General features: G+C 40.5%; 1 protein-coding gene across 3 annotated transcripts; it reads right to left on the minus strand.

Moving 5' to 3' along the window:
- Positions 1 to 705: 705 nt before the first annotated feature.
- si:ch211-129c21.1 (uncharacterized protein LOC563087 homolog) lies at positions 706 to 23,076 on the minus strand. 3 transcript variants are annotated; one of them, XM_044043910.1, is made up of 14 exons: positions 22,934 to 23,076; positions 12,055 to 12,520; positions 9,989 to 10,131; positions 9,189 to 9,251; positions 8,739 to 8,837; positions 8,018 to 8,117; positions 7,674 to 7,784; positions 7,382 to 7,533; positions 6,409 to 6,581; positions 6,065 to 6,221; positions 5,752 to 5,974; positions 4,769 to 4,884; positions 4,098 to 4,317; positions 706 to 2,461 (listed from the first exon to the last, which is right to left on the minus strand). In XM_044043910.1, exons 2-14 carry the CDS (start codon positions 12,161 to 12,163, stop codon positions 1,692 to 1,694), a joined length of 2,436 nt encoding a protein of 811 aa, XP_043899845.1. In that variant the 5' UTR covers positions 12,164 to 12,520; positions 22,934 to 23,076; the 3' UTR covers positions 706 to 1,691. The 3 variants fall into 3 exon arrangements, with proteins under 3 accessions (XP_043899845.1, XP_043899847.1, XP_043899848.1); XM_044043912.1 differs by lacking the exon at positions 22,934 to 23,076 and adding an exon at positions 22,592 to 22,876; XM_044043913.1 differs by lacking the exon at positions 22,934 to 23,076 and adding an exon at positions 22,586 to 22,876.
- Between the last annotated feature and the right edge of the window lie 571 nt (positions 23,077 to 23,647).

Genomic DNA, 23,647 nt, shown 5'->3' on the forward strand with positions numbered 1-23,647 from the left:
CATTACCCTTAAACATGCAGGGCCTAATTCTGGTGGTTTGGATCTCTCTGTAACTAAGTCACTAAGTTATGTACTCATCAGTGTTCCATGACTGCTCATTGGACTAACAGAGTAGAAGAACAGAGGTTCAGGTGCAGAGTAGGAATTAAAGAGACTCCATTGTCCCTTATAAAACAATAATGTGAAGCTGTGTTTTTAAGATTAAAAGTGAGTTTTAAAAAATATCAGCGCAACAAATCTGTCAATTTAATACGTAAAAATATACACAACGATTACAATGCGTTTTACTTGTCTATTGGTGTGACATTGGGCCTCTCTGCACCTTTTCATAGTTTTAAAACGGCAAATAAATGCAGTGCTGCGACCACTGTGATCCACTTATCGGCCCAGTTGTTTTTCCTTGTATCCCTGTAGAATATGTAGAGTTTTTAAGCCTGGCTGAGAGATGATGTTCTCACGTTGATTTATTCAAAAACATTAAAGGGAACTTGGTGAGGAATTTGGGGGACTCCCAAAAAACTCTCAACAATGAGAATTCATGACTTCTGAGGAGATGAGTTGATGCTAGTAAAAAAAAGGGGGGGGGCAGATAAAATATCTGAGGCGGTGATGTCTCGAACTTAAAAACAGTCCACATTGGCATTCTTTTTTTCACCAGTGTGAATACACCTGTGGGAAGCATGGAAGCAATTCAATGTACACCACTGCATTGGCAATCTTTTATTGATCTTTTACCTGATGAGAGAAATATACAGTATACCTCGAATTCAGATCATGACAACTCGCTCATCTCTTCAGTGCTTGTTAGAGTTTTTTAAGTATTGTGTAAAAAACAAATTTATCTGCTACATAAGAGACATTTTTATTTTATATGGATTATTATTATGAACAAAGAGTTTGTCACCTGTTCTTACCTGTGATGTGCCTTTAACATCATTTTACAGTGTATATAATAGCATGTGCCTAACAAGTAACCATTGTTTACACTACTGCTCTTTTAATGATGCAGCATTCACTGGTGTGAGAGGACACTATTATTTCTTTTGGTTATGGAGGTATAAAGTTCACTGTGTATTACCTTCTGAGTTTCGCTTTAATGCTGACATACAGTACAAAGGTGCATCTGTAGCTCTCTTTCTTTTCTTTTTTTTGTCAGCCACAAAGCAATGAAAGGGCAATTCAGAGTGTGGATTAATCATTAACACAGCCAAAGATGATGGTATGCTCTCTGATGAATGTTGTCTAAGGTAAACAGCAGTGTCCATAAAATGAAATGAGATCGAAAAGTACTACTTGTTCAATTGCTGTTGAGCAAGAGCTTCAGTTTACAAGGGTTTTAAAGCTAAAATAAAAATGTCTTTGCTCCAAATAAATACAGGTTTTTTTTAAAAAAAAGTCTTGGCTGTACACGATATATTACACAAAGTATATTCACAATTTGTCATTGTATGAAAAAATACATATATTTAAAAGTCTTTTCAACTATTTCCTGGAGAGGAAATTTCTCCAGGAAAAAGTTACATCAGCTGCCGGGTAAAAAATTAAAGACGGTGCAGGGAGAAACAGGACACCAATGAACAGAATTTTCAAAGTGAAAATCATTCCTGAGAACAGTGACTTGTTAGATGCTCACATATAGGAAGATAATTAGTGCACTGGTGTTGGTCTCAGACTTCTATACATCAGCACAGTCAAATCTCTGACTCATCATTTATGTATCCAAGACCATCCAGACTTGAAATGTTGGCCATAGGTGTGAAGTGGTGCTCTCCGTTCCCTTTGAAGTCAACAGCAGTGTGGTGATTATTATTGGCGGCGCATGGTCTCACAGATTCAGGCCCCAGCATCTTAATGTCTGAACTCCTGTTCTGTATGTGCATGTATTCACACGACTGCTGCTTCCCGTTCTCTCTCTCGCTCGCGTTCTGCAGCACGGGCGCAAACCTGCAGCATTTCCAGCGTCCCCGGAGCCAGATGTAGAGCATGACCCCCATCAAAGACAGGCAGAGCAGCGACAGCAGAGCCACGGCCACCTCCAAACGCGTTACCCTGCCGGTGTCGTTTAGATTCTCCGGGGTGGGCGGGTCCTCGCCGGTGTCGTCTGGCCCCGGCTCTGGTGTAGCTGTGTTAGCAGAGTCAAAGGAATTTGTCACCTCATTGCCAGGAGTGGTGTTGCCCCCCACCCCTGGGTCAGAGTAGAGCTGTAAACGATAAACCGCCGCAGTTCGGTTGTATGTCCTGCCGTTGATCTGCTCTACTGAATCGCAGGTGTAAAGACCAGCGTCTGACTCGGTCGCACTCATGATGAGCAGTCCTCCACTGTGGATGTAGTATTTGTGATTGGAGTGAAGTGTTTGCTCAGAGAAATGCCACAGGACCTGGGCCAAGTTGGAGTGGAGTTGGCAAGGCAGATGGATGTTGTTCTCTGGAACGAGGGTCAATTCTACAGCTGCTACTGGATCTATAAAAAAACACAACAGAGACATTAGTATGCAATTTTAATGAATTATTACTCAGCTCTAGTATCACTGCATTCTAATTATGGGGGGCAGCCCGTGGCCAAGTGGAAAGGGAACTTGACTTGTAACCAGAGGGTCGGTTCAAATCCCCACCCGGCCAAAAAGGGCTGGGGTACCCCCGAGCAAGGTACCCAACCCCCAAATGCTCCTAATTCTAGGATGGGTCAAAATGCAGAGGAATACTTTCCCTAAGGGGATTAATTAAAAAAAACTAACTAATTAAAGAAAGAAAAACACCCAGTTGAAAGTTACAATAAGTGCATTTAAACATTTGGGTACAAAGCTAGACGGAGAAGATAAACTCCCCAGTAGATCAACAGTTTCGGAAATACTCTTAAATCATAAATGGTCCTCATTCTGATGCTCAGTATAAACTTCAGTAAGTCGCCCTGACCACACGCCTAGATGCATTGAGTTTCTGCCATGTGATTGGTTGATGAAATATACTATGCTTTAATAAGCAGTTGAACACGTGTACCTAATTAAGTATGTCAGTCAGTCATCATCTAACCGCTTTATCCTCCACCAGAGGGTCGCGGGGGGTGCTGTGCCAATCTCAGCTACATCGGGCGATAGGCGGGGTACACCCTGGACAGTTCGCCAGTCCATCGCAGGGCCACACACAACTAGAGACAAACAACCATTCACTCTCTCACTCACTCCTATGGTCAATTTAGAGTGTCCAATTTACCTAATCCCCACATTGCATGTTTTTGGACTGTGGGAGGAAGCCGGAGAACCCGGAGAGAACCCACGCACACACGGGGAGAACACGCAAACTCCATGCAGAAAGGCCCTTGTTCCAACCGGGGCTCGAACCCGGGTCTTCTCGCTGCAAGGCGAGAGTGCTAACCACTACATCACCGTGTGGCCCTAATTAAGTATGTGTTTTGAATTATTTCTACAATTAGGAAACATAATTTCCATTGTTTATAGCAGAATACTGTTTTTTAAAGTGAAAAGAATTCTAAGAATGTATGTATTCATGTACATATACCTTTCCAGCTGCAAGTCGCTGGAAAGGCTTTAAATTTGGCCTTGTAAGTGCCCGTGTGTGAGGTGGGAAATATAAATGTCAGAATTCCCCTTATCCATACACAAGGTGTGTATATCTTAAACACTAAATTATGAAAATGTTCAGTAAATAAGAAATACCAGAAGATGTTCACAACATCAACACAACATCGTCTATTTACTGTATTTAAATGTGTAATCCATAGTAAAATAACTTAAGATTTGTTCCACGTTTTGGCCACCTTATATATTAAGATTATCCTTAATAATTGCAACAATCACAGTCCATTTTATTAGGTTTCCGGTTATTACGCTGTTCCTCCAGGACACGTGTCAAAATAAAAACTCTAGACACTAGAAACTAACAGTAAACTCTCGCACAAACGTCACAACGTCGCGTCGCAACGTCACGTCACATAATGCACCCTTGAAAATGTAAAAATTAAGAAGTGTCAGTAGTGCCTACCAGACAGCACTGGCCCACCTTAGTAAGTGCTTTAATTCATGCAAGAAAATGTGTATGAATGATTAATGCACACAATGCGCTGTAAGTGAGTGCAGCACCTGGCTGAGGACAGCGTGAGACGTCTCCTTCCTTCAGACTCTGCACTGCAGTGTCTGAGGAGCGGGTTAGGCTTTGGACGGAGGAGCAGCGCTCACTGGAAAAGTCCCAGGCACAGTACGGATCTCTGGCCAGGACACAGTCCACACACGTGTCGTAGCGGCCGCAGTTACTCACTGGCATCTGGACAGCACCAGACTCTGAGCCTGCATACAGCTGACCCTATGTGCACACACACACACACACACACACATCAGTATAGTGAGTGTCAATTAAGTGATGACATATTCAGATTGGGATATCAAATTAGATTTAGGCTTATTACATGTTTGCTATGAAAAACAGCAGTAAAAACTTTACGGTCCAGTGTGTAACATGTAGGAGTGTTTAGTGGCAGACATTGAATAAGTTACCCAGTTTGTATAAATGTAAAATTGCTTTAAAATAAAAAATGTTTTGCACTTTGTAGACTTAGAATAAGCCTTTTATTCAGTGTGTACTGTGTGTTTTATAGAGACTGTCTTTAAACCAACTCACCGTTCATGTAGTGAGGTGATTTTTTCTGGTATGTGACAGAGGGGTGAGCGGAAGAGTCCACTGTTTGTTGCCGTCGGCAGTCTCACCGTTAGATGTCAAAAATACTTACACTCTGTTGAACTTGTTTTGAAATTACCTTTGTCGAGGAGAGTTGCAGGATGTTGATAGGCTCGGGGTTTTCATGAAGTTGGAGCTCCTCAATTATGAACATTTCTCCATCGTAGTTAACGGCCTTCTGAATGTAACCGTTGTCTGTAAATAAACAACATTTCAAACTCGGTTAAAGAGCAAATTACACAGATTGAGCAGTGCAATGAGAAATGCTTAAAACTCATTAGATATTTCATGATTTATTTATTTTTCTGTGGGGACCAATCACGAAGCACCACCAGAAATGGCCCGCTGCAACCCAAAATTTAAGAAATAACTGAAAAGCTTTTTATTATTATTATTAGTTTTGAAAAAAGTTTATGTCCACACATTTTCCGTAACTTCTCGTGCCAGCGCCCAAATCAAATCTCTGTAAAAATGTCTAATGTGAGAACACGACAGGAAACGGTCTGCATAACACATGGTGAGAAAGTGAGAGCCAGTGTCCAGTTTCCTGCAGGCAGGACCCAGATTTCACCTTTCACCTGGAACTTCCAGACACTTTCCTGCTGTTATAAACACATCTCACACAGACACGTCTCCGGCTCTAGTTCTCCCGCTGCTACGGACCAGTCCAGTTACGAGAGGATACGTCTAGCAGTTAGTGGTGTGTGGTCTGAATGAATTCAACTATAGTGGATCGTTTATTTTATTTCTTTAAGTTCCCACTTTAAAGCCCTGAACGTGATTACATTCTTTGTGATGACTGATGAGCTTTTTAATGAAAAAAACAGCTGCATTTACTCACCTAAATATAGCTGATTGTAATTAACTTGTACTTAACTGACTTGTTAGGCTCTTGACTCATGAAAATTATATGTTTGACTACTAAAATTTTCATTAACTTTAACTTAAATCAACCAGAATATTCACACAGAAAACTGAGCTGAGGACGATCTGTTTTATTCTACTTTATCTTGGTAAAACTGCATTGTGCACTATTTCCATGTAGGACATTTTGTAGTTTACCAGTGCCGATGAACATGACGGCATATTTCTGTCCGTCCAGCGCCAGCGTGCTGTCCACTACGATGCGAGTCAGCAGAGCCCCTCTCTTGATCAGCAGTGGCCTTCCTGTCAGAGGACGAACAGCTTCGTCCATTAGGGGGCGATCTCTGATGAACTGGAGGGTTTTGTCAGGAAGGTCTAGAGAGCGATTCATGCCCATTTTGCGCGCCACATCATTGATGCACTGCAACACAAAAAAGCCTCAGTCTGTAATTGTGATCTGCCTCGTATTCTTCAATATCCAGTGTCAGTACATGGAATATGTGACACTCACTGCTCCCGGTCTGGGGACTGGCACTTCTCCAGTGTACATCACCCACTTCACATGGGATGTTTCCACAGCAACGGGCGTCTTGAACTTTCCCTCGTTGAAAATCTCTCTGATTGCGGACACGCTGTACGCACACACTGCAGATACTTGAGACAAGCTCCTAGAAACATCAGATCAAACACAATGAGATGTTGTTATTTCAAGTTATGGAACATAAATAAAAGCCCAGAGTGTAACAGTTAGGAGGGTATCTTGGCCAAAACTGAATATGTGCACAATATGTGAATACTGTATGACAACACCCACCCTGAGCTATTAAACCATAGGATTTGAATGTAAGCACTCACGACTGCGGGGCGAAGACAGCGTAGAAGACACTCTTCCTCCAGTCTTCATGCTTCAGCAGGAAGACATCCTGGACAACTGGGGGCAGGCTGGGTTCAGGGAGGGAACAATCCAGACGAGCTTTCAGAAACGACGTCCACTTCCTCTGCAGCGTCCGCTGGCCACCCATATCCCCCTAAACACAGGGGCACAGCACTCTTAAAGCAACACTACGCAACATATTGTACCTACAAATAACACTTAACCCCTGTCATTGCACTGTGCAAGTATGATGAGTGGGTAGGTACACCAAGAAGTGTGTTAACCTAAAGGGGGAGTTGAGGTTTTTTGAAGTGTGTTTGCATTAGGTCAGAACTGACTGTGTCATGAGGTAAAAAACAAAAAACAGCCACTTCACATGAGGCTCACCTAATAAAACCTGCACCTGCTTTATGCACTGATTTTATTTATCTCAAAGTCACACCAAAGGTGTGTTATTTGGACTTTGAGAAATGTTGTTAGTACACTTTCTGTTTCCAAGTAAGGGCCAAACTGAGGACAAAAATTAATCTTTAGAGAATAAGTTGTAAGTGTTCCCTTATCTGTGAAGCCCAAACCAAAATATAACTTGGTTTGGGCGTTCCTCATCTTATCGCAGGTTGCAGCTGATCATCTGAGATTTCACTGGAATAATAATTATGACTTTATTCTCAAAATATTATGACCTTATTCTCCAAAGATAAAAAAATGTTTTTTCCCTTTGGTCATAATACTTCATCGTAGTTCTAACATGTTAACATATAATTTTATAAGTCCAGTTTAAGTCGAAGCTACACAGAAATATAAAAGTCTAAGGCAATGTAAACATCACTACCTCAAAAACATCCAAATTATCCCTTTAATAACACAATCAGAGACTCACACTGCCAAAACTTAGGTCAACTTAGTTGACTCTGAATCTGTCAAAAAAGGTTTTATCCTGTATGTTTTTAATACCTTGCAGACTCGGGCCACTCGAGACACAGCAACTTTGCTGTAGAAATCGTACTCCATGGCGTTCTCGCTGAAGAACAGGTAAACCTTATCATCGTCCCCATCAGAGCTGTCAAAACTCTCACCCATGAAGTCCATGTAGACAAAGTTTGGCTCTAAAACCATAAAACATGACAAAGTACAAATAGTAAATGAAGAAAAGTCTAATACTGACTTATGCTGTATCATTAACTGCATTGTGATGCTGCAAAACCATGCATATCTCTGTGTAAATCTGATCCGTTTGTTTTCTCACCACTGAGCCAGGAGCTCTTAAACTCAGTGCGGAGAGCCAAGTTTGAGCTGCGCAGAACAACAGGCTCAGAGCCCAAGAAATTGATGGAAGTAGCAGAATACAGGTCATTTCCTGTTGGACAGGAACAAGGGAGGAGGAGAAAAATCCTGGAAATCAATTATTCATAACAAGTAGTAACAATATATCATTCATATGCCAACAGATGACTCATTTGGCACAAGTGTTGAATGAGCAGGTAGCAGCATCAACAAAGACTTTAGGTTACATTATGGCCTGTGCCCACGGTCTTTCTAAAGTCCACTTTTCTGTTGGTGCACTCTGAGCATTGACTCTCTCTGACTTACCGACCATGAGGGAGGAGTATCTCTGGAAGGGATCAAAAGGACACTTCCCCTTTCCCTCCTCTGGCTTTCCCTGCAGCCTCAGCTGTCCACCGACAAATGTCTGTCGAAAACAAAGGAAGAGAGAGGGAGGGAGGAATGAAAACTGAACCGGGTGAAGACTAAGTGCTCAGATTCCACTCGGATCTTATCAGAATTGTGATATTACTTATTATTTTCTGGATGAATAAAAAACATTTCTGTGAGATTGCTTTTACTTTGTAGACACATTATTGTTATTATTATTATTATTATTATTATTATCATCATTATTATTATTATTATTGTTATTATAACTATTAATGATCATAATTTATGTTGCGGTTCATCACTTGCTCACATCCATTTCCATGTTGACGTTTGCTTCTCTTGAGATTTGATATCTCTGCCAAAGTAAACCGCGTTCATGAGCTACCGCGCGTTGTCGAACAATGAGACGCTTCAAAGACAATAAATGCTCAAACACCGGTGTTATGAAAGGACAGGCGTTCAAGACAAAGTGTGTTGACTTATCTGGTCAACGGACAAAACGACGTGGATCTAAATGTTCATCAGAGTAAAAAATAAAAAAAAGGGCAGATATTTATGTCAGGAAACATGTGCTAACTGGAGGAAGCTCTCAGAGAGCACAAGCCTCCACTCAGGCAGCTAAACCCTATAAACTAACCACATGTTCTATACTTACCATATAATCACAGGTGGGGCTAAAAGCGTTTGTGCCACACACATACATGGTGGTGTCATTCATTCTGTGCAGGGTTCGAATGTAGTTTCGACATTCCACCTGCAACAAGATCCAGCCCAGAGAATGCCAAGGTCAGAGCTTTGTTAGTTCAGCCACAAAAACACAAACATGCCACATACATATAGAGACTGGTCAGGATGCCTGCAATTGAGCTGGTGACCAAAGGGTCAAGGCTTCCTCTCGTGCCTTTATTTGGGCTCTCAGTATGAAGCTAAGAACTTCAAAGAGGGGAGAACAACAAAGAAAGACACTCCCATAGAAATGATTTACAAATGCATGATAAAAATGCATGGGGGGAGTGAAGTGAAATCAGTCAAAAGTTGTCCTAAAAACCCTGTATGTTTGTCTGAGAAGTAGAAGTTAGTGCGTTTCGAGAGACATTACACAAACCTCGGCGTGTTTTCCCTTGTAGGTGCACTCCCTTTGTTTCTCCTCGGTAACTCGCCAATACACCTGCATCAACACGGAGAAAGTGTCACGTCAAAGCATGCAGGGACAGTGATGCAACACAGCAGCACAACGGAGGAGCTGCCTTTTCAGTTGTGACTGTTATCTGACGTTCAACCAGACCAGAACAGTTCCTCATGCAAATGCACGCTGCCTCTCAAACAGACAACTACCATAAAGTTGGCGTCAAACATAGACCAATCAAAAATAGGACAATTAAATGTGATCTTTTATAATTGCATTGTTTCTACGGTTTGCAATCTAATCTTTGTACGGCTGCAACAATTAGTTCATTAGCTTAAGAGTCCATTGTGGAAAGATTAGTGACGTCTAATGGTGAAACTGCAGAACCAAACAAGTGGACGACTCCCACACTCCCTTCCCTTAAGTAGATATAAAAGACTTTTCCTAAGGCTAAGAACACCAAACTATTGTTTTTTGAGTGATTATACACTTATACATCAACATAGTATATTTAATTCCCACAAATAAAACCTCCTGTTTTGCACTAATCCTAGTTTGATAATCAATTCATCAGTTTCAGTGATCTCTTCAAGTTCTTTGATTTCCACTTCTTGGTTGTAAATATTTTCTGGTTTATTTGCTTCTCCAAGAGCGGTAAACATTTCAGATATTTGAGGATACCATTATTTGGGAAACACCGATGAACATTTTCACCATTTTACAGAGCAAACAACGAAGTGATGAATGGTGAAATTAGTTAACACTGTGTATTTTCTTACCGCAGCTTTTCTCACGGAGACGTCGTTGATGTCCAGAGCATATACGGCCTCCCTGGCCCCCAGCAGCAGCACTCCGAGGTCGTCTCTCATCAACATAGTAGAGTAGTTGAAGATGCCGTCTTCTCTGAACAGCTTCAGCTCATCTAGAACAGGAGAACATGTGCATCACTACACCGCATATGATCACAATTTCCTTCCATATTTGTTTAAAGGTCCAGTGTGTAACATTTAGGAGGGTTCATTGGCACAAATTGATGGGTGTGTGCATGTAAATGTGTACTCGTTGTAGACTGTACTACCAAACTTATTGAGATAACATACAAATCAATGTACAAACAAAATACACTATAAAAATACAAATAAACTTACACACTGGACCTTTTGGATTTCATGAGAACAAAGTATAGTGCCTATTCATGGCTAAAATGTTCAAATACAGTTAACTGCAATAGTTGGAGCAGCCCATTAGTAGAAACACTCTTATAACAGGGTAGGAAAATATAGCCTCTTTCACACTTAAATTATGAGGTACATCCAAGATCTTTTAGACCAGGTATATCCCCCCAAAAAAGGTGAGTCACATGATTCCCACTGCCACTGATGGAGCTGCACACAGGTTTTTCGCATCCTGACATATGAAACGTGCAGGAAAAAAACGAGATAGAACTCAGGAAAAAATGTTCACTAAATAAATGTATAGCTCGCAGTTATGTTAACAGCCGGGAGATGAATAGATTTGCACCAGAAATCTCATCACAAAACATTAAGCAGAGGAATAAGTGGAATCTGGATGAATGTCCTTAGAGCATCAATCAAAACAATTCATCAGAAAATGTCCATTTACGAAACGTCTCCAAACTTAGATCTCTTGTTTCAAAGGCAGAATTGGAAATGATTATACATATTCCCGCCCTATTGTGACAGTCTTTTTACTTGTTTTCATAGGAAAGAGTTTGACTAAGCAGTCGGCAGGCTGATATCGCTGATCTGCTGCACCTCCACTGAATCTCCCTGTCGCTGTCTTAGGTCATCAGGTCAGAGGCTACTAGTCATCCCCCAAACTAAGTTTAAAAGAAGAGGGGACTGATCACTCCAGACTGTGGAATGCAGTGGCAGTTGTTGGTCTTTGCAACAGGGGAAGCTTATTTCAGGCCCAGTCATTTATACATGAATTCTGGAAACGAACAACGAGAACAAGGAAACGCGGTAATTATGTAAAACTGAAATGCTATAGCAGTGTTTTTATTTAAAATGGGTTATATCACAGAGCAAATAACTCACAACGAGCTATCATGGATGTTTCTGCAACGCTGTCAATCAAAACCTGGTTCCACCTTTCAAACAGATCGTTTTTGTTGCTGCTTAAATTGTGTTGATTCTTTCAAAACAAGGGTCTGTTTTATGTATTTTATTAGTGTTCTGTATTTGGTATTTTATGTTCTTATTATTTTATTTTATTTTGAAGCACTATATAAATAAAGTTTACTTACTTAAATGATCTGTTCACACGGTTTCCCACTCACGTGGAAGGCTGATAAAAAGACTCTACTTGGTTTGGTATCAGACCAAACCCTAACCCACGGCTGCGTGAAAAAGGCGTGACGTCATTTTATACACAAACACAGAAACTAGTGACTCATAGAAGATAAAAAGATGGCAATAAAAGATTTGTTCACAGAATCGTTGGGTGCTTCCTGCACGAACGGAGCACAGACTCCATCTGACACGCAAGTTTTCAGGATTTTTAAGTCTTTTTAACTGATCTACAGTTTGGCATTGTTCGGTTTGATTCTTGTGTCGGACGTCGCGCTCATGACTCTCCCCGTGACGACGTCACACATAGTATCAGCTCAGCTCGCATGGAAGATAACAAAACAACCACCAGGTGCCAGGTACTATCTATCCCTAATGGAAAAGCAAAAAAACGAGTAGCCAAGTAGTGCTAGAACTGTATCATGGAAAAGTGACGTTAAGTAATTTGACCCAGGATTAAATGCCATCTAAACACATTCCCCTTGGTAAAAAAACTCTGGATTAAATGTTTGCAGAGAGAATTTGTGACTTACTCTGGTAAGGTACAGTCTTTCTCGGGACACAGTAGTGACTGTTGAGTGCACTGAATGCCACATGGAGCATCAATCCACAGACGATGCTCAGGGCTGAGAGAAGAGACATGGTTCAGAGTCCAGGATTGTGTCTCAGTGTGGAAGAGCTGCACGGCATAACTCTGCCAGCACAGCACTTTATCAGAGCGAGAACCTGCTCCAAGGTCCCGCTCCAGATGGTGTTATGCTGCTGTGTTGCCGCCGTCCTCAACATGAATCGTGTTTTTGAGGCAGTTTATACACAGATGTGTAACCAAGCCTGAGAGTCTGAAGTCAGAGTCCTGTGTGGTGAGTATCTATGTTGGCGTTAACCTCCAGTGCAGAGCTAATGAGCTGCTGTTGTGTTCTCTGGAAGGAGGAGCAAAAGCCATTCTGCCCGGCTACTGGTGAAGAGTGCTGCAGGAGACCACGCTCATGGTACCATCATCTAGAAACAAAACATAGAAACATAAAATCTGTGATTAAAATGATCAGGAAAATTATTATTCAATTCAGAAATAAGAATGGCAGCTGCTTTGCCCCTGAATTACAGCTACATATCGTTGCTTTTTTAATGACCGTCCTGTGAATGCGAAACAAACAGTTTCCTGAGGAGTTGCTAGTTATAGGTCTCCAAAAGCAAATGATGTCAAAATTGTAAATTGTGTTTCCATTTAGAGGAAAATATAAAATAAAATGTGGCACATATGTATGAGTATGATTGACAGCTGGTGTCGTCCAATAAGTGTCTGTTTGAAGGTGACGACGGTGAATTTCCAGTTTCAAAAACTGACATGACATGAGTCTGTGTTTGTTTTAAAATTGGAAGAATACATGGACCCCCCCAGGTTTTTTTTTTCCTTAAAGCCACTCAGACTAATAATTAACAGTCAGAATAGTTGTAATTATTAATTAACTATTGTTAAAAGTGTTTTAGTCAGAGTACTTTCATAAATGCATCAAGGTGAATCCCACAATTCATATAATCCAACTACTAAAGCATCACTACACCTCACCTCAGAGCTGAGCAATGAAAGACTATAACGTTTACGATCGATATATAAATGTTTCTCAAGTTAAAACCACAGTCAAGTGTTATTGTCAACTTTAACTCAGTAGCTGGGTGAACTGATGAAAAAGATGTTATCTTAACAACTTCTTGGCACCGAGCCCTAAAAACAAAGTATGAGAGATAGTGATTTATTGCGTTGTTTACTTGCTGCTTTTTTAAAATTTAAATGCATGATGTGACGTTCACGTTACACGAGTTAACTCAAGCAACGCGAACAGGTGTGGCTGCGAGAAGGAAGAAACAACAGACTTTACAGACTGAATGGATGTGACGGTGAATCCACAGAGTGCCATGCTGCCCACAAACCCCCCACTCTCTCTTCCTCCTCCACTCTCTGTCTCTTCCTGTCCTCCTCCCTGATAAGAACCTGCTTCCTCTGGGCTCAGCGGGGTTCAAGCAGCAGAGGGGGATCAGCTCAGGTCTGGACATGCATACAGATCACAATAATTCACTGCTTTAGCGCTCCATCACCACCTCATGCTGAAATCAGACTTACCACGTCTTTGGTGAGTTTCTCACTGTTATGACTAACTGAGTAAGCAAAGCCTCATTGAAAATTCATAAAGGAATTTTTTTCCCCCTCCCCTTAAAACTGTACTCTTATCGTTTCCCCCTGCGCACTGTTTCAAAGCCAGACAGCTGCTTTGCAACTGTTATTTACATTTAAACTCAAGGAGAAGTACAGGGGTGTGAGAATACATCCTATCACACACACACACACACAATCACACACACCACGGCGTCCTCGCCAATTTACAGCCATAATGACAGCATCCTAAATTCCTCGAGAGGCTCACCCCCACCCCTTCGCCTTTGAACAACTTCAATCTTTGAGCGTGCATTTTTGCAGCGCGACGGCCGTGCTCCCACCTTGTTGTTGTTACTTAACACAGCGGGACGAGCCACTGCATGTATGTAGCTCTTATCTGCTCTCACAGCCCCCCCACCCCTCAAACACACACTCACACACACACACACACACGCACATCCCCCAGCCCCGGGTTGAGGTTGAGCATCACAATTGGACGGAGCGATTGCCGGGTTGTTGTTTTTTTACACAGCTTTTGACAGACACTTGAAAAGTGGTGCAGACAGGCAGGTATGACTACAATAACAGAGGAGCATGTAGTAGTTGTCCCTGTTTACTCAGGGGTCAAACTCACACACTGACATGTGTGTGTTTTGGGGGTGGAGGCAGGTGGGCGGGCTCACAGTTGGAGGTTTTTATAAGTCACATGCCATACACCATCAGACTATTGTGCTTTGTCTTGTGTCAGCTTAGTGACAAATGTCTTTCTCAGTCGTTTTGATATTTACATTCTGGCTACTGTATATAAAGTCGTATACAGTAAGATTTCAACATAGCTCAACATAAGCTGAGTTCACCTTAGCCTGTTCTTGTGCACATTATGTGCATAAATCTTGTAGCATAAATATTGTAGCACTATCCACATGTACGTATGGTTTTCAACGGCATATAGTTGTTATTTTAATGACTGTACTACTTTTTTATGGATGTTGTGTTCTTTATTGAAAGCTGCGTTCCTTTCGTGGGCAGTGGAGTTAAATGAAAACACACTGAAAGGTGGAAATTTCTCCTGTTTCCAGCAAACGCAGAGCAACAATAACATTTGTTTGAAGTTGTGTGTCTGGCTGAATAACAAAAATAAGTCCAATATTTACTCTCTCTGCCAACTCCTAAAGGGAAAACTGCTGTTTGGCTGCAAAATGTTTTAGTGAAAAACTAAACTGTCTGTTGTGTGTTGCTGACTGTGGCGCTTCGAGTGGGTTTATCAGGACTCAAACTGAGTTTTTGATCAGCAAACCAAAATAACAGCAACATAAAATGAGTGATTATTCTCCAGGCCAGCTTGATATCTATGTTTCGATTGCTTATTTTATTTTTGTTGTTATTTTGTGGCACTTATTATTAATAACCAATCTGTGGCCATTATGAGGTTGGTATTCAGCATACCTGATCATTCTGACCTGGGACACCAGACTAAAACAATATGCCATTGGTCTAAATATTACTTTAAAAACCATTTTGTTCTTATTTAACTTCTGATCCAATAAGAACATTTTTTTGGTATCAGTAGTATTAGATGGCAACAGACGTTGACACATCTCTAAGAACAAGCTCAACCTTTCAACATTTACATTCAGTCATGATTCTGTTCTTTCTTTTTACACTAGTATGTCATGAATAACCTTTTTAAGAAAGTGCTCTCGGCAGGATATTTCTGATTATATTCAACAATTGTCATGCAAACACAGGTTGCAAAATTGAACATGAGTCTCTACTAAAACAAACTAACCAAAAGGCAAAAAGCAAAACTCAAACAAACAAAAAATATCTTCATAACACAAGGAGTAGAAACACAGAAATGTAAGAAACCGAAAAACAAATGAACCAATAAGGACACTGGGGAGCACACAGACTAAATACACTCAGGAAAATCAAACATAGGTGAAACTAACGAGACACAGGTGAAACACGTTAGGGCGGGGCAGACAATCAGAGGGGAACTTGACAAAGAACAAGGAAAAAACTACAAAAACAAGGAACAGAGAAACTGACACAGATAACTAAAAACCCGCGATAAAGAAAACAGATCAACCAAAGGTCCAAACGATAACTCAAATGAATGTGATGACCAATCACATGTCAGTTTAGACAGAGACTGTCTAAGTCTCTGCAGTGGAACTCCACAATCTCAGAAACTCTGCATTCTGTGAAGAAACCTACAAGGAAGGAAAGATTCAAAAAAGAGATTTGGACCATAAATGCAAGTAAAAGTGAGTGTGGTGTTTTAAATATTGCCTCAGGTCCTGTGTTAAATAAGCTGTGTTTCTGTGCTCATCTAGTGGAGGGGCGTCAAGACAAAGAGTCATGATCCCAAAACATTATCATTTTAACATCCTGAGGAAGAAACTCAACAATCAGTTGTTTTTTTATAGCGACCAACTGCAGCTTTAAAATGCATAAATTATTTTTGCCTGAGCATGAACCTTTATTGTTGTTACAGGTCTCTATGTTCACTGTCTCTTTTGCTTGTTTTCTCCCATGAGGAAGGGCCCGCCCATGAACTTGCTGACCTCTGACCTTGGTAAAACATGACATATATATCGCAACCATAATTCATTTTGCAAGCAACTTTCTAAAGTCTACATATCTGCAGACTGGATGATGAACTCTGAACTTTTATTAATATTAGTAAGTCATTAACAATGGGTTGAGTATTGCAGTAATATTGTTTAAAAGAAGTCCTAAGTCCTTCAACTGTCTTAGAGCTTTTACACTGGCAGGCACTGGCACAGTTCCTGTTTGAGCTCTAGTTTAATTCTCAACAAATGAGCCTGCATTCACACCAGTTAAGCAGAACCAAAGCCGTACATCATCAACCACAGGCACAACACAAGCAGAAATAAACACAACAGTATCCACATGGCAGATCACATGGAGTCTCTGTGAGCTTTCCATCTCTTAATCCAGAAAAATCGCATGCTCCTCACTTCTGTCAGCATTTTCATCTGTCTTCCTTCTACTTCTTCATCTACATGGACTTGTCTTAGTGCTTTAATTAGAGATTCTCCACTATTGACTTGCAGGTCACTGCAAGGAAAATCCTGAGCCTCAGTGGGCGACTGGAATCTCATCCTGAAGCCCATGAGCTCAAGAGAAAGTGAGGCAGGACAATGCATTGCATACCTATATGCCATACTTTGTTTTTTCACCAAAGCAAACACTTAGCTCTTGCTTGCTCGGGCAAGCTGAAGACAGGATAGATAGCAATCCTTCTACCTTTACGTTCATTTTATCTTGTGTTGATAATTCCTGACCTGTAGGATCTCAGCATTAAAAACACCACTGTGTTGTGTCATACTAAAAATCAGAAAGACTGTCAGCTATTATTTACTATAGGTAATAAACTTTAGTTTCTAGCACTTCCAATGTTTTGAGCAGCCAAGAAATCTTCACTCGCTCTGTTTTGAATTTGGGCAATTTGTTCACTTAGCGTGCATGCACCGAGGCATGTATTAGAGCCATGTGTTTATCAATATTCATCAATCTGAGCAAGTGTTCATTTTTTCTTCCATTCACTGCTTCCCATAAAGTTTGAGAAATAGTATTTCCCTCGGCCGCTGTTGAAAGAGGCAGTTCAACAGGTGCTCATGCTCAGTCAGTTTGGCATGGACTCGTATCAGGCTTAAAAATAGTCCACAGGCTAGATTACATTTACATTCAAGTGTATAGTCTATATTACAAATGTGGAAGTTGGCCGACTGACCCTGGGCTACTTATTGGCACAGGTCTGCCTCAGTGGCGAGTAAGGAAATTTGTGTTTGGTCGATTATTTCTTTGTTGTAACTTCTTCTGCTTCTTGGCAATGAAAAAATCTTATACCATTGGAAAGCCAGTTTATTTCCCTTTTTAAATGGTTGAGTGTGTGAAAAACTTGCCAAATCTTTAATGACATGCTTATTCTGATATTGACTCTTGTTTTGTGGATTGGATGAAACAAGATATTTTGGCAATTTAACAATTTATTAATTTAACAAACAAGGGGCGTCAGTAGCATGTGGAACCATACACAGCCACAAGAAGCATTGTTACAACAAAGAAACCATCGCCCAAACACAAATGTCCTTACTTTTTGTGCAAAGTTAATTTTTGGTTCCTCCTCGAGTTCCAAAACAATTTCTTTTCAGTGTCTCAACTGTGTTGAAGCCTTTGCCAGCGTGAAGCACTATCTGCTCTCTCTAAGGATGAATCATCACGTCTTTCACACTTAAGTGACCAAATTACCATGAACCACCATTGAAAAAGCTGCTCTCTCTCTCTCTCACTCTGCTTCTTGTTGTGAAATCTAGTTACACCTTTTGTTGATACTGTATCTATGCTGATTCTAGTAAATCCAGCAAAACCTGCTCAAAGATCAGTTATTAAACACACAGCTCGACACAAAGAGTTCACCCTAACGTACAACTACACATTAATACACACACACCTCATAGATCCTAGATTTTACATAATATCTAAATTAAATGGAACTATATATATATGTGTGGGTGCAGCGAACAACAAAACTACAAAGCCTTTTTTCTCTTGAAGGTGAACTTGACATATGAAGCGCTGGTTTCAGGTGGAACAACCTCAAAGTCAATGTCTGGAAAGATGATCCTCTGCAAAACCAGAACAGTAAACAGAAGCAAAACTACAACCGTTTCAACACAGCTCTATAAATACAGATATGAATCCGATCATGTATGTCCCACAGGTGCCTTTCTAAAACATTAGCACTGTGGTTGCCGCCTGTGGGGGTTTTTTACTCATCGTGCAGCAGAATGAGAACCAAGCCAAAAGGAGGTTCAAAGGCTGCACATGAACTAGTACAATATGCAGAAGAAAGCCTACAGCTGTATCTCCAGAGACTCCAACACCACTTGAAGTGCGAGGATATTTATAGCACGTTCAGGAGCGCTTACTGTATCTGCAATACCCTACGATGGAGTCTCACTGCACTCCCATGCTATGTACAAAGAAAAACCCCAAACGTGCACAGACAAGCACACTGTTGTCATCACAGTGAATCATAATAAAGTCCAAAGTCCCAATGAGAACAAATAGCTGGAGTAACTTGTGACTGTGTGAGCCCAGTTTCTCACCTGTACCTTATTGCTACAGCTGTGTGTAGTGGCGCATTTATTTCCACTTGCCGTACATCCAAGTTACATTTCCATCTGTATGTATCCAAGCTGCTCGAGGATCAGTGTCACATTGAAATATTCCCTTGGTGTTCAGTTCGTGAATGACAATCTATAGATTCCAACAGTAAGACAACGTAACGTAATGTAATGTCACACAGTGACCTGGCTGACGGTCAAAAAAACTTGTTACACCAAAACTTAAAGTACAGCTTCTAAATGGACACATCAATCCAACTGCTAGATAATGTTCAGTACAGATCTTCCAATCCCTTTATCTATCAAAGCCATCAAAGATATCAAAGTGTCCATGGTAGCTTTCATCTAAAGAACAAACTCTTAATAAATTACATTGTAACAAGTATCAAATCTTGCATCAGCCATCCGGCCTAACCCTGAACTGAGCTAACTTGACTTTGGCTCCTACACTGCAAATTATTAGTGGGCTACATCTATATTTTCTTAAAGTAGCTGAATACGAAGTTAAAGTGCTCTAAAACATTAAAGGTTATTTCATACATTTTTTTTGGTTGACTTCATGATTATTCAATTTTTTTTTACTTTTTTCTGTGACAATGTTCTTGCGTTTGCATTGTGGGAATTGTGGGATCCAACACAACGTATATCTCAGCTTGAACATTCTGTTTTCAATCTATCTCTCGCTCGTCACTCATTTAAAGAGACTTTTTCATAGTATAGAATTCAATAATCGACTATTATACTGTAATACTGTATACTTCAATATTTAGCTTCTTCTCTATGGCAGTGAACAGACAAGTTTTAGTTTGTGAACAGATCAAAACATTTCTGACAATTTATGGACCAAACTACTTATCGACTAATCAAGAAAATAATCAACAGAGTAATCAATACTGCGATCAATCATCAGTTGTACCTCTGTTTAAAAACATTAACGTGTTAAATTCAAAACCAAACACTGGTAATGTTTCACAATCAGAGCATCATTACGTTGCTGTGCTGTGTGGGTGAGGCCACCTCCAGGCTGTAACTGATTCACTTGAGTGGCGGACTAACTGGTCTGCACGTTTGATGCTGCTTGAGTCACTGGTTGACAGCTGACTGCCTGTTTGTCTCACTGCGTGGCTGAGAGGTTCACTGCAGACCAGCTGCTGAGCTGCCTGTGCTACAGTATTCCATGACAGGGGCCTATGACAGGAAACTGGTAGTGGGAGGGAGAGCGTCCACCTCTGACACTCCTTGTGTCACCGACTCTGTTGTGAAACACCGAGTGGAAAACACACCCCAGTTCACCAGAGGGTTACATTTTTGCACACACGAGTTAAAACGAGACATTTTCAACGACAGCACCTTAGCACGTTCGGTTTTGACGTTGTAATTAGGTGAAAAGTAGTAATACTTTAGTAGTTTTTGAAGTAACAATTCAAAAACATGACGTGTGTACAGTTTCTGAGTGTATCATCAAGCTAGAACACAAGCACCAGACATTTTATGTACAACCACCACTGCAGCCAGTTTCTAACTGTACTACAAATCGCTCTGACAATGACGAGACAAGTCTGAGTGTAAATGAACTCCCACATACAAATTAAAAAAAAAAGGCAAGCCTCAGCAGGAGCCGGGCCACAAAAGAAAAATATGAATAGAGGAACATGTCAGCCTGGTCGACCAACAATGACTGACAAGTTCACTGACAGACAGCAACTCCCACGAAAACAACCGATGGTGAGGATTTTTGTTTAGCGCTAAAATCAACAACAACAGTGATTTTATGACACTGACAAAAAAATTTAACCCGCAAATAAATAGAAATACTGTATGTGTCCCTGGTTAAGCAATTAATTGTTCAGTGTGTATCTCCCATAAAGAAGAAATAAGAGCAGTCTGTGCATAATGAAGCATGCGATACATAGGATCCAGTGATTTTGACCAATATTGGACTGATCCCGAGAATCGTATCGGCTCATCCTTAGATTTTGTAGCTTTAGAATACGCTTTTCATGGGTACTTTAGGCAAAGGCCTTATTATTTAAGGAGGTCACGGAAGCTTTCTATGCAAACAGGTGAAAGAACAACATCATTTCTGGTATGTGAAGGCCACCGTAGTTCCCCAATGTGCCTGGGAACGGGAGAAGCACAGGAGTCCTCTGATTATTACAATGTGCAGTCACACTCTCTCTGGGCCTTAAATAGTAGTCTATGAAATGCCAGGAAAAAGAAAAATGTACAAAATAAGCTCAGACAGACATCTTCAGATTTCCTTTGTCCAACTGGCAGCTCAAAACCCAAAGACATTCAGTTCACTATCACAGAAAACAACGTTTTCCACATTTGAGAAACAGAAGCAAGTTTTTTTTGTTTGTTTTTGTTTTTTAAGTCCCGCCCCCCAGTGAACTAATCATCGATTGTGTGTATCAGTGTAAGAAGAGAGTGGCTGCTCTGACTCACTGCAGTTCAGTTATGGCGATAAAAAGGACAAAGCTGAAAGTTTGCTTTCTTCACATCTACCTATCATGCCTTCTGTGTTTTTTTAAACAAACAACAAAATAAATGTCAAACACACCTTTAAAATATCATGTGAGCCTTCTTTTTTTTTCTTTCACGACTGTGTGTTTAAATCCCTGAGTTTGATTGCTCATGATCTATGCCCCTACAGTGACACACAAGCGTAAATGTACACCAACTGTCAGGTGAGACCACAGAGTGCCAGTGAATTATTTGTGGTGTAGCGCGGTGTGGATGTGCAGCCGTGTCTCCACCCACTGACCCCACTGAGCTGCAGCATGACAGCTGAAATTGGGCAATCTCCTATGCAAGGCAAAGCCCAGCTCCTGCACTGACACTACATGTTGATCTGCTTTCCTCGCCAGACTCAAGTATCATGTGCTATGATTCTCACGTTCATTGCACGATTGAATGTCACTACTGTCGCCCTCAAGTGTTTGGTTACACTGGGCTATAATGTGTTTAAAATTAAATTTTACAGTCTCTGTTGCAGGCAGTCATACAGTAGTAGGCCTGGGTGATCAAACAGTAATATAATATTCCTCATGAGCAATATGTTCATTGAGAATTTATATGTTATTGTGCAAAAACACTTTCATAACTACAATAACACTATTGATTTGGTCTTTAAAGGGTTAGTTTGTAAGAATTTGTGACATCTAATAGTGAAACTGGATATTGTATCAGCTGGAGGAAACTACGGTAGCCTTTGCAGACCAGAAAGATTATTTTTGTTCTTTATTTACGTGGTAAGCTGTCACATTAAAATGCTCAACGCCCTAACTTTTGAACAAAATACACAGAAAAGAGTGTTTTCTATTTTATAATGCAATACATTTATGCGTTTTTGATGTAGTGATTATACTTAGTCCTTACTATTAGTAGCAGTGTATTCCATTTCTTCCAACAAACCCTCCAAAATTTTACATACTGGACCTTTATGTTTAAAACCCCCCAAAACATATTGCAATAGTCATGTAAATCATTTGATTTGACAAGTATGTACCGTTCTAGCCGCAAAGCATAGATGATTATGCAAGAAATATAGTGACTCAAGAATGAAAAGGTGTGCCAAAGTACCCTTTCATACGTTGTTTTTGTTTAAATCTCCAATTTTAGACGTCTTTAAGTTCAAAGGTCCCTTTAGTAACATTTAAAGTTTTCATTCAAAGAGGATCAACAGCATCTCATAAGCCGCATTAAATGGAATTAGCTGAGTTTGATGTCAGTCAGATTTCATCCACTCACACTCACTGTGTCACTTGTCCCGGAGTTGCAGCAGCAGCGACCCCGCAGTGCAGTCTGACACCACCGCCCCGGATCCGCGCTTTAAGTGTTGGATCAGTGTGTGCCACTACTGCTTAGTCTGTCTTTCGGTTGCTATTATTAGATTAGGATATCCTTTAATCTTTAGATACGACAGACAAGTTACACCGCGCTGTGTGTCTGCCTGTCGCTCCCACCGGTTACCAGTCCAATTCCCACAGCCACAGAGCCGAGATCAGTGGAAAACAAAAACAAACCACATGAGACAAAAACCTGCGCGTAAACAAGTCTCACTGACGAACAGCGCCTCATGTCCGGCTCATGACTTACCCGGAGCTGAGAGGCTGGTCTCCGGAACAATCCTCCACCAGACTGTCGCTGGTGCTTGTTTTCCTGCTCTTCCACCTGTAACGTTTACTCCAGTTCACTCCACCATCTACTAACTCACTCACGCACTCACTCACTCACTCAGCAAGGAGAGCGCGCTCCGAACTGCGCACGTCATGTGACCTTTGATTGGACATTTAAGACTTCACTCACTTTACTATGTGAGATTAATCTCAGAATTCTGAGATTTAAGTCAGAATTTCTGACTTTAAAGTCAGAATTCTGAGATTAAACTCATAATTCTGACTTTAAAGTTACCATAGTTTCCATAGTTACCTCTTCCGTAACTATGGAAGCCCATTTCCGTCAAAAACAACTGAAAAATAATAATTTACTAACTGAAAAATACACATTTACAGATTTAAAACGATGACTTACATACACAAAGTAATCTGAAATTTAGAATAGTGGCTTGCAATCTGAAACTGACTTGCAATCTGAAACTGACTTGTTAATGCAAAGTAATGATTTACTATCTAAAAATAATGACTTACTATCTCTAAATAATGACCTAGTATCTCTAAATAATGATTTACTATAACTAAATAATGATTTACTATCTAATACCTAAAAAAAAAGATGAAGAATCTCAAAATAATGATTTAGTATCTCAAAATAATGATTTAGTATCTCAAAATAATGATTTACTATCTCTAA

Source organism: Solea senegalensis, linkage group LG14, assembly GCF_019176455.1.
Source record: "Solea senegalensis isolate Sse05_10M linkage group LG14, IFAPA_SoseM_1, whole genome shotgun sequence".
Classification (NCBI taxonomy): domain Eukaryota; kingdom Metazoa; phylum Chordata; class Actinopteri; order Pleuronectiformes; family Soleidae; genus Solea; species Solea senegalensis.

Bases quoted from the DNA above. Each gene is read 5' to 3' on its own strand.
- si:ch211-129c21.1 (XM_044043910.1), bottom strand. From the start codon at position 12,163: ATGTCTCTTCTCTCAGCCCTGAGCATCGTCTGTGGATTGATGCTCCAT. The intron at 6,582-7,381 runs GTATTAAAAACA...CCCTGTGTTTAG, and splicing joins GAGTGGCCCGAGTCTGCAAG to GGGGATATGGGTGGCCAGCG. The intron at 2,462-4,097 runs GTGCTGCACTCA...GTTTTTTTATAG, and splicing joins CTCACGCTGTCCTCAGCCAG to ATCCAGTAGCAGCTGTAGAA.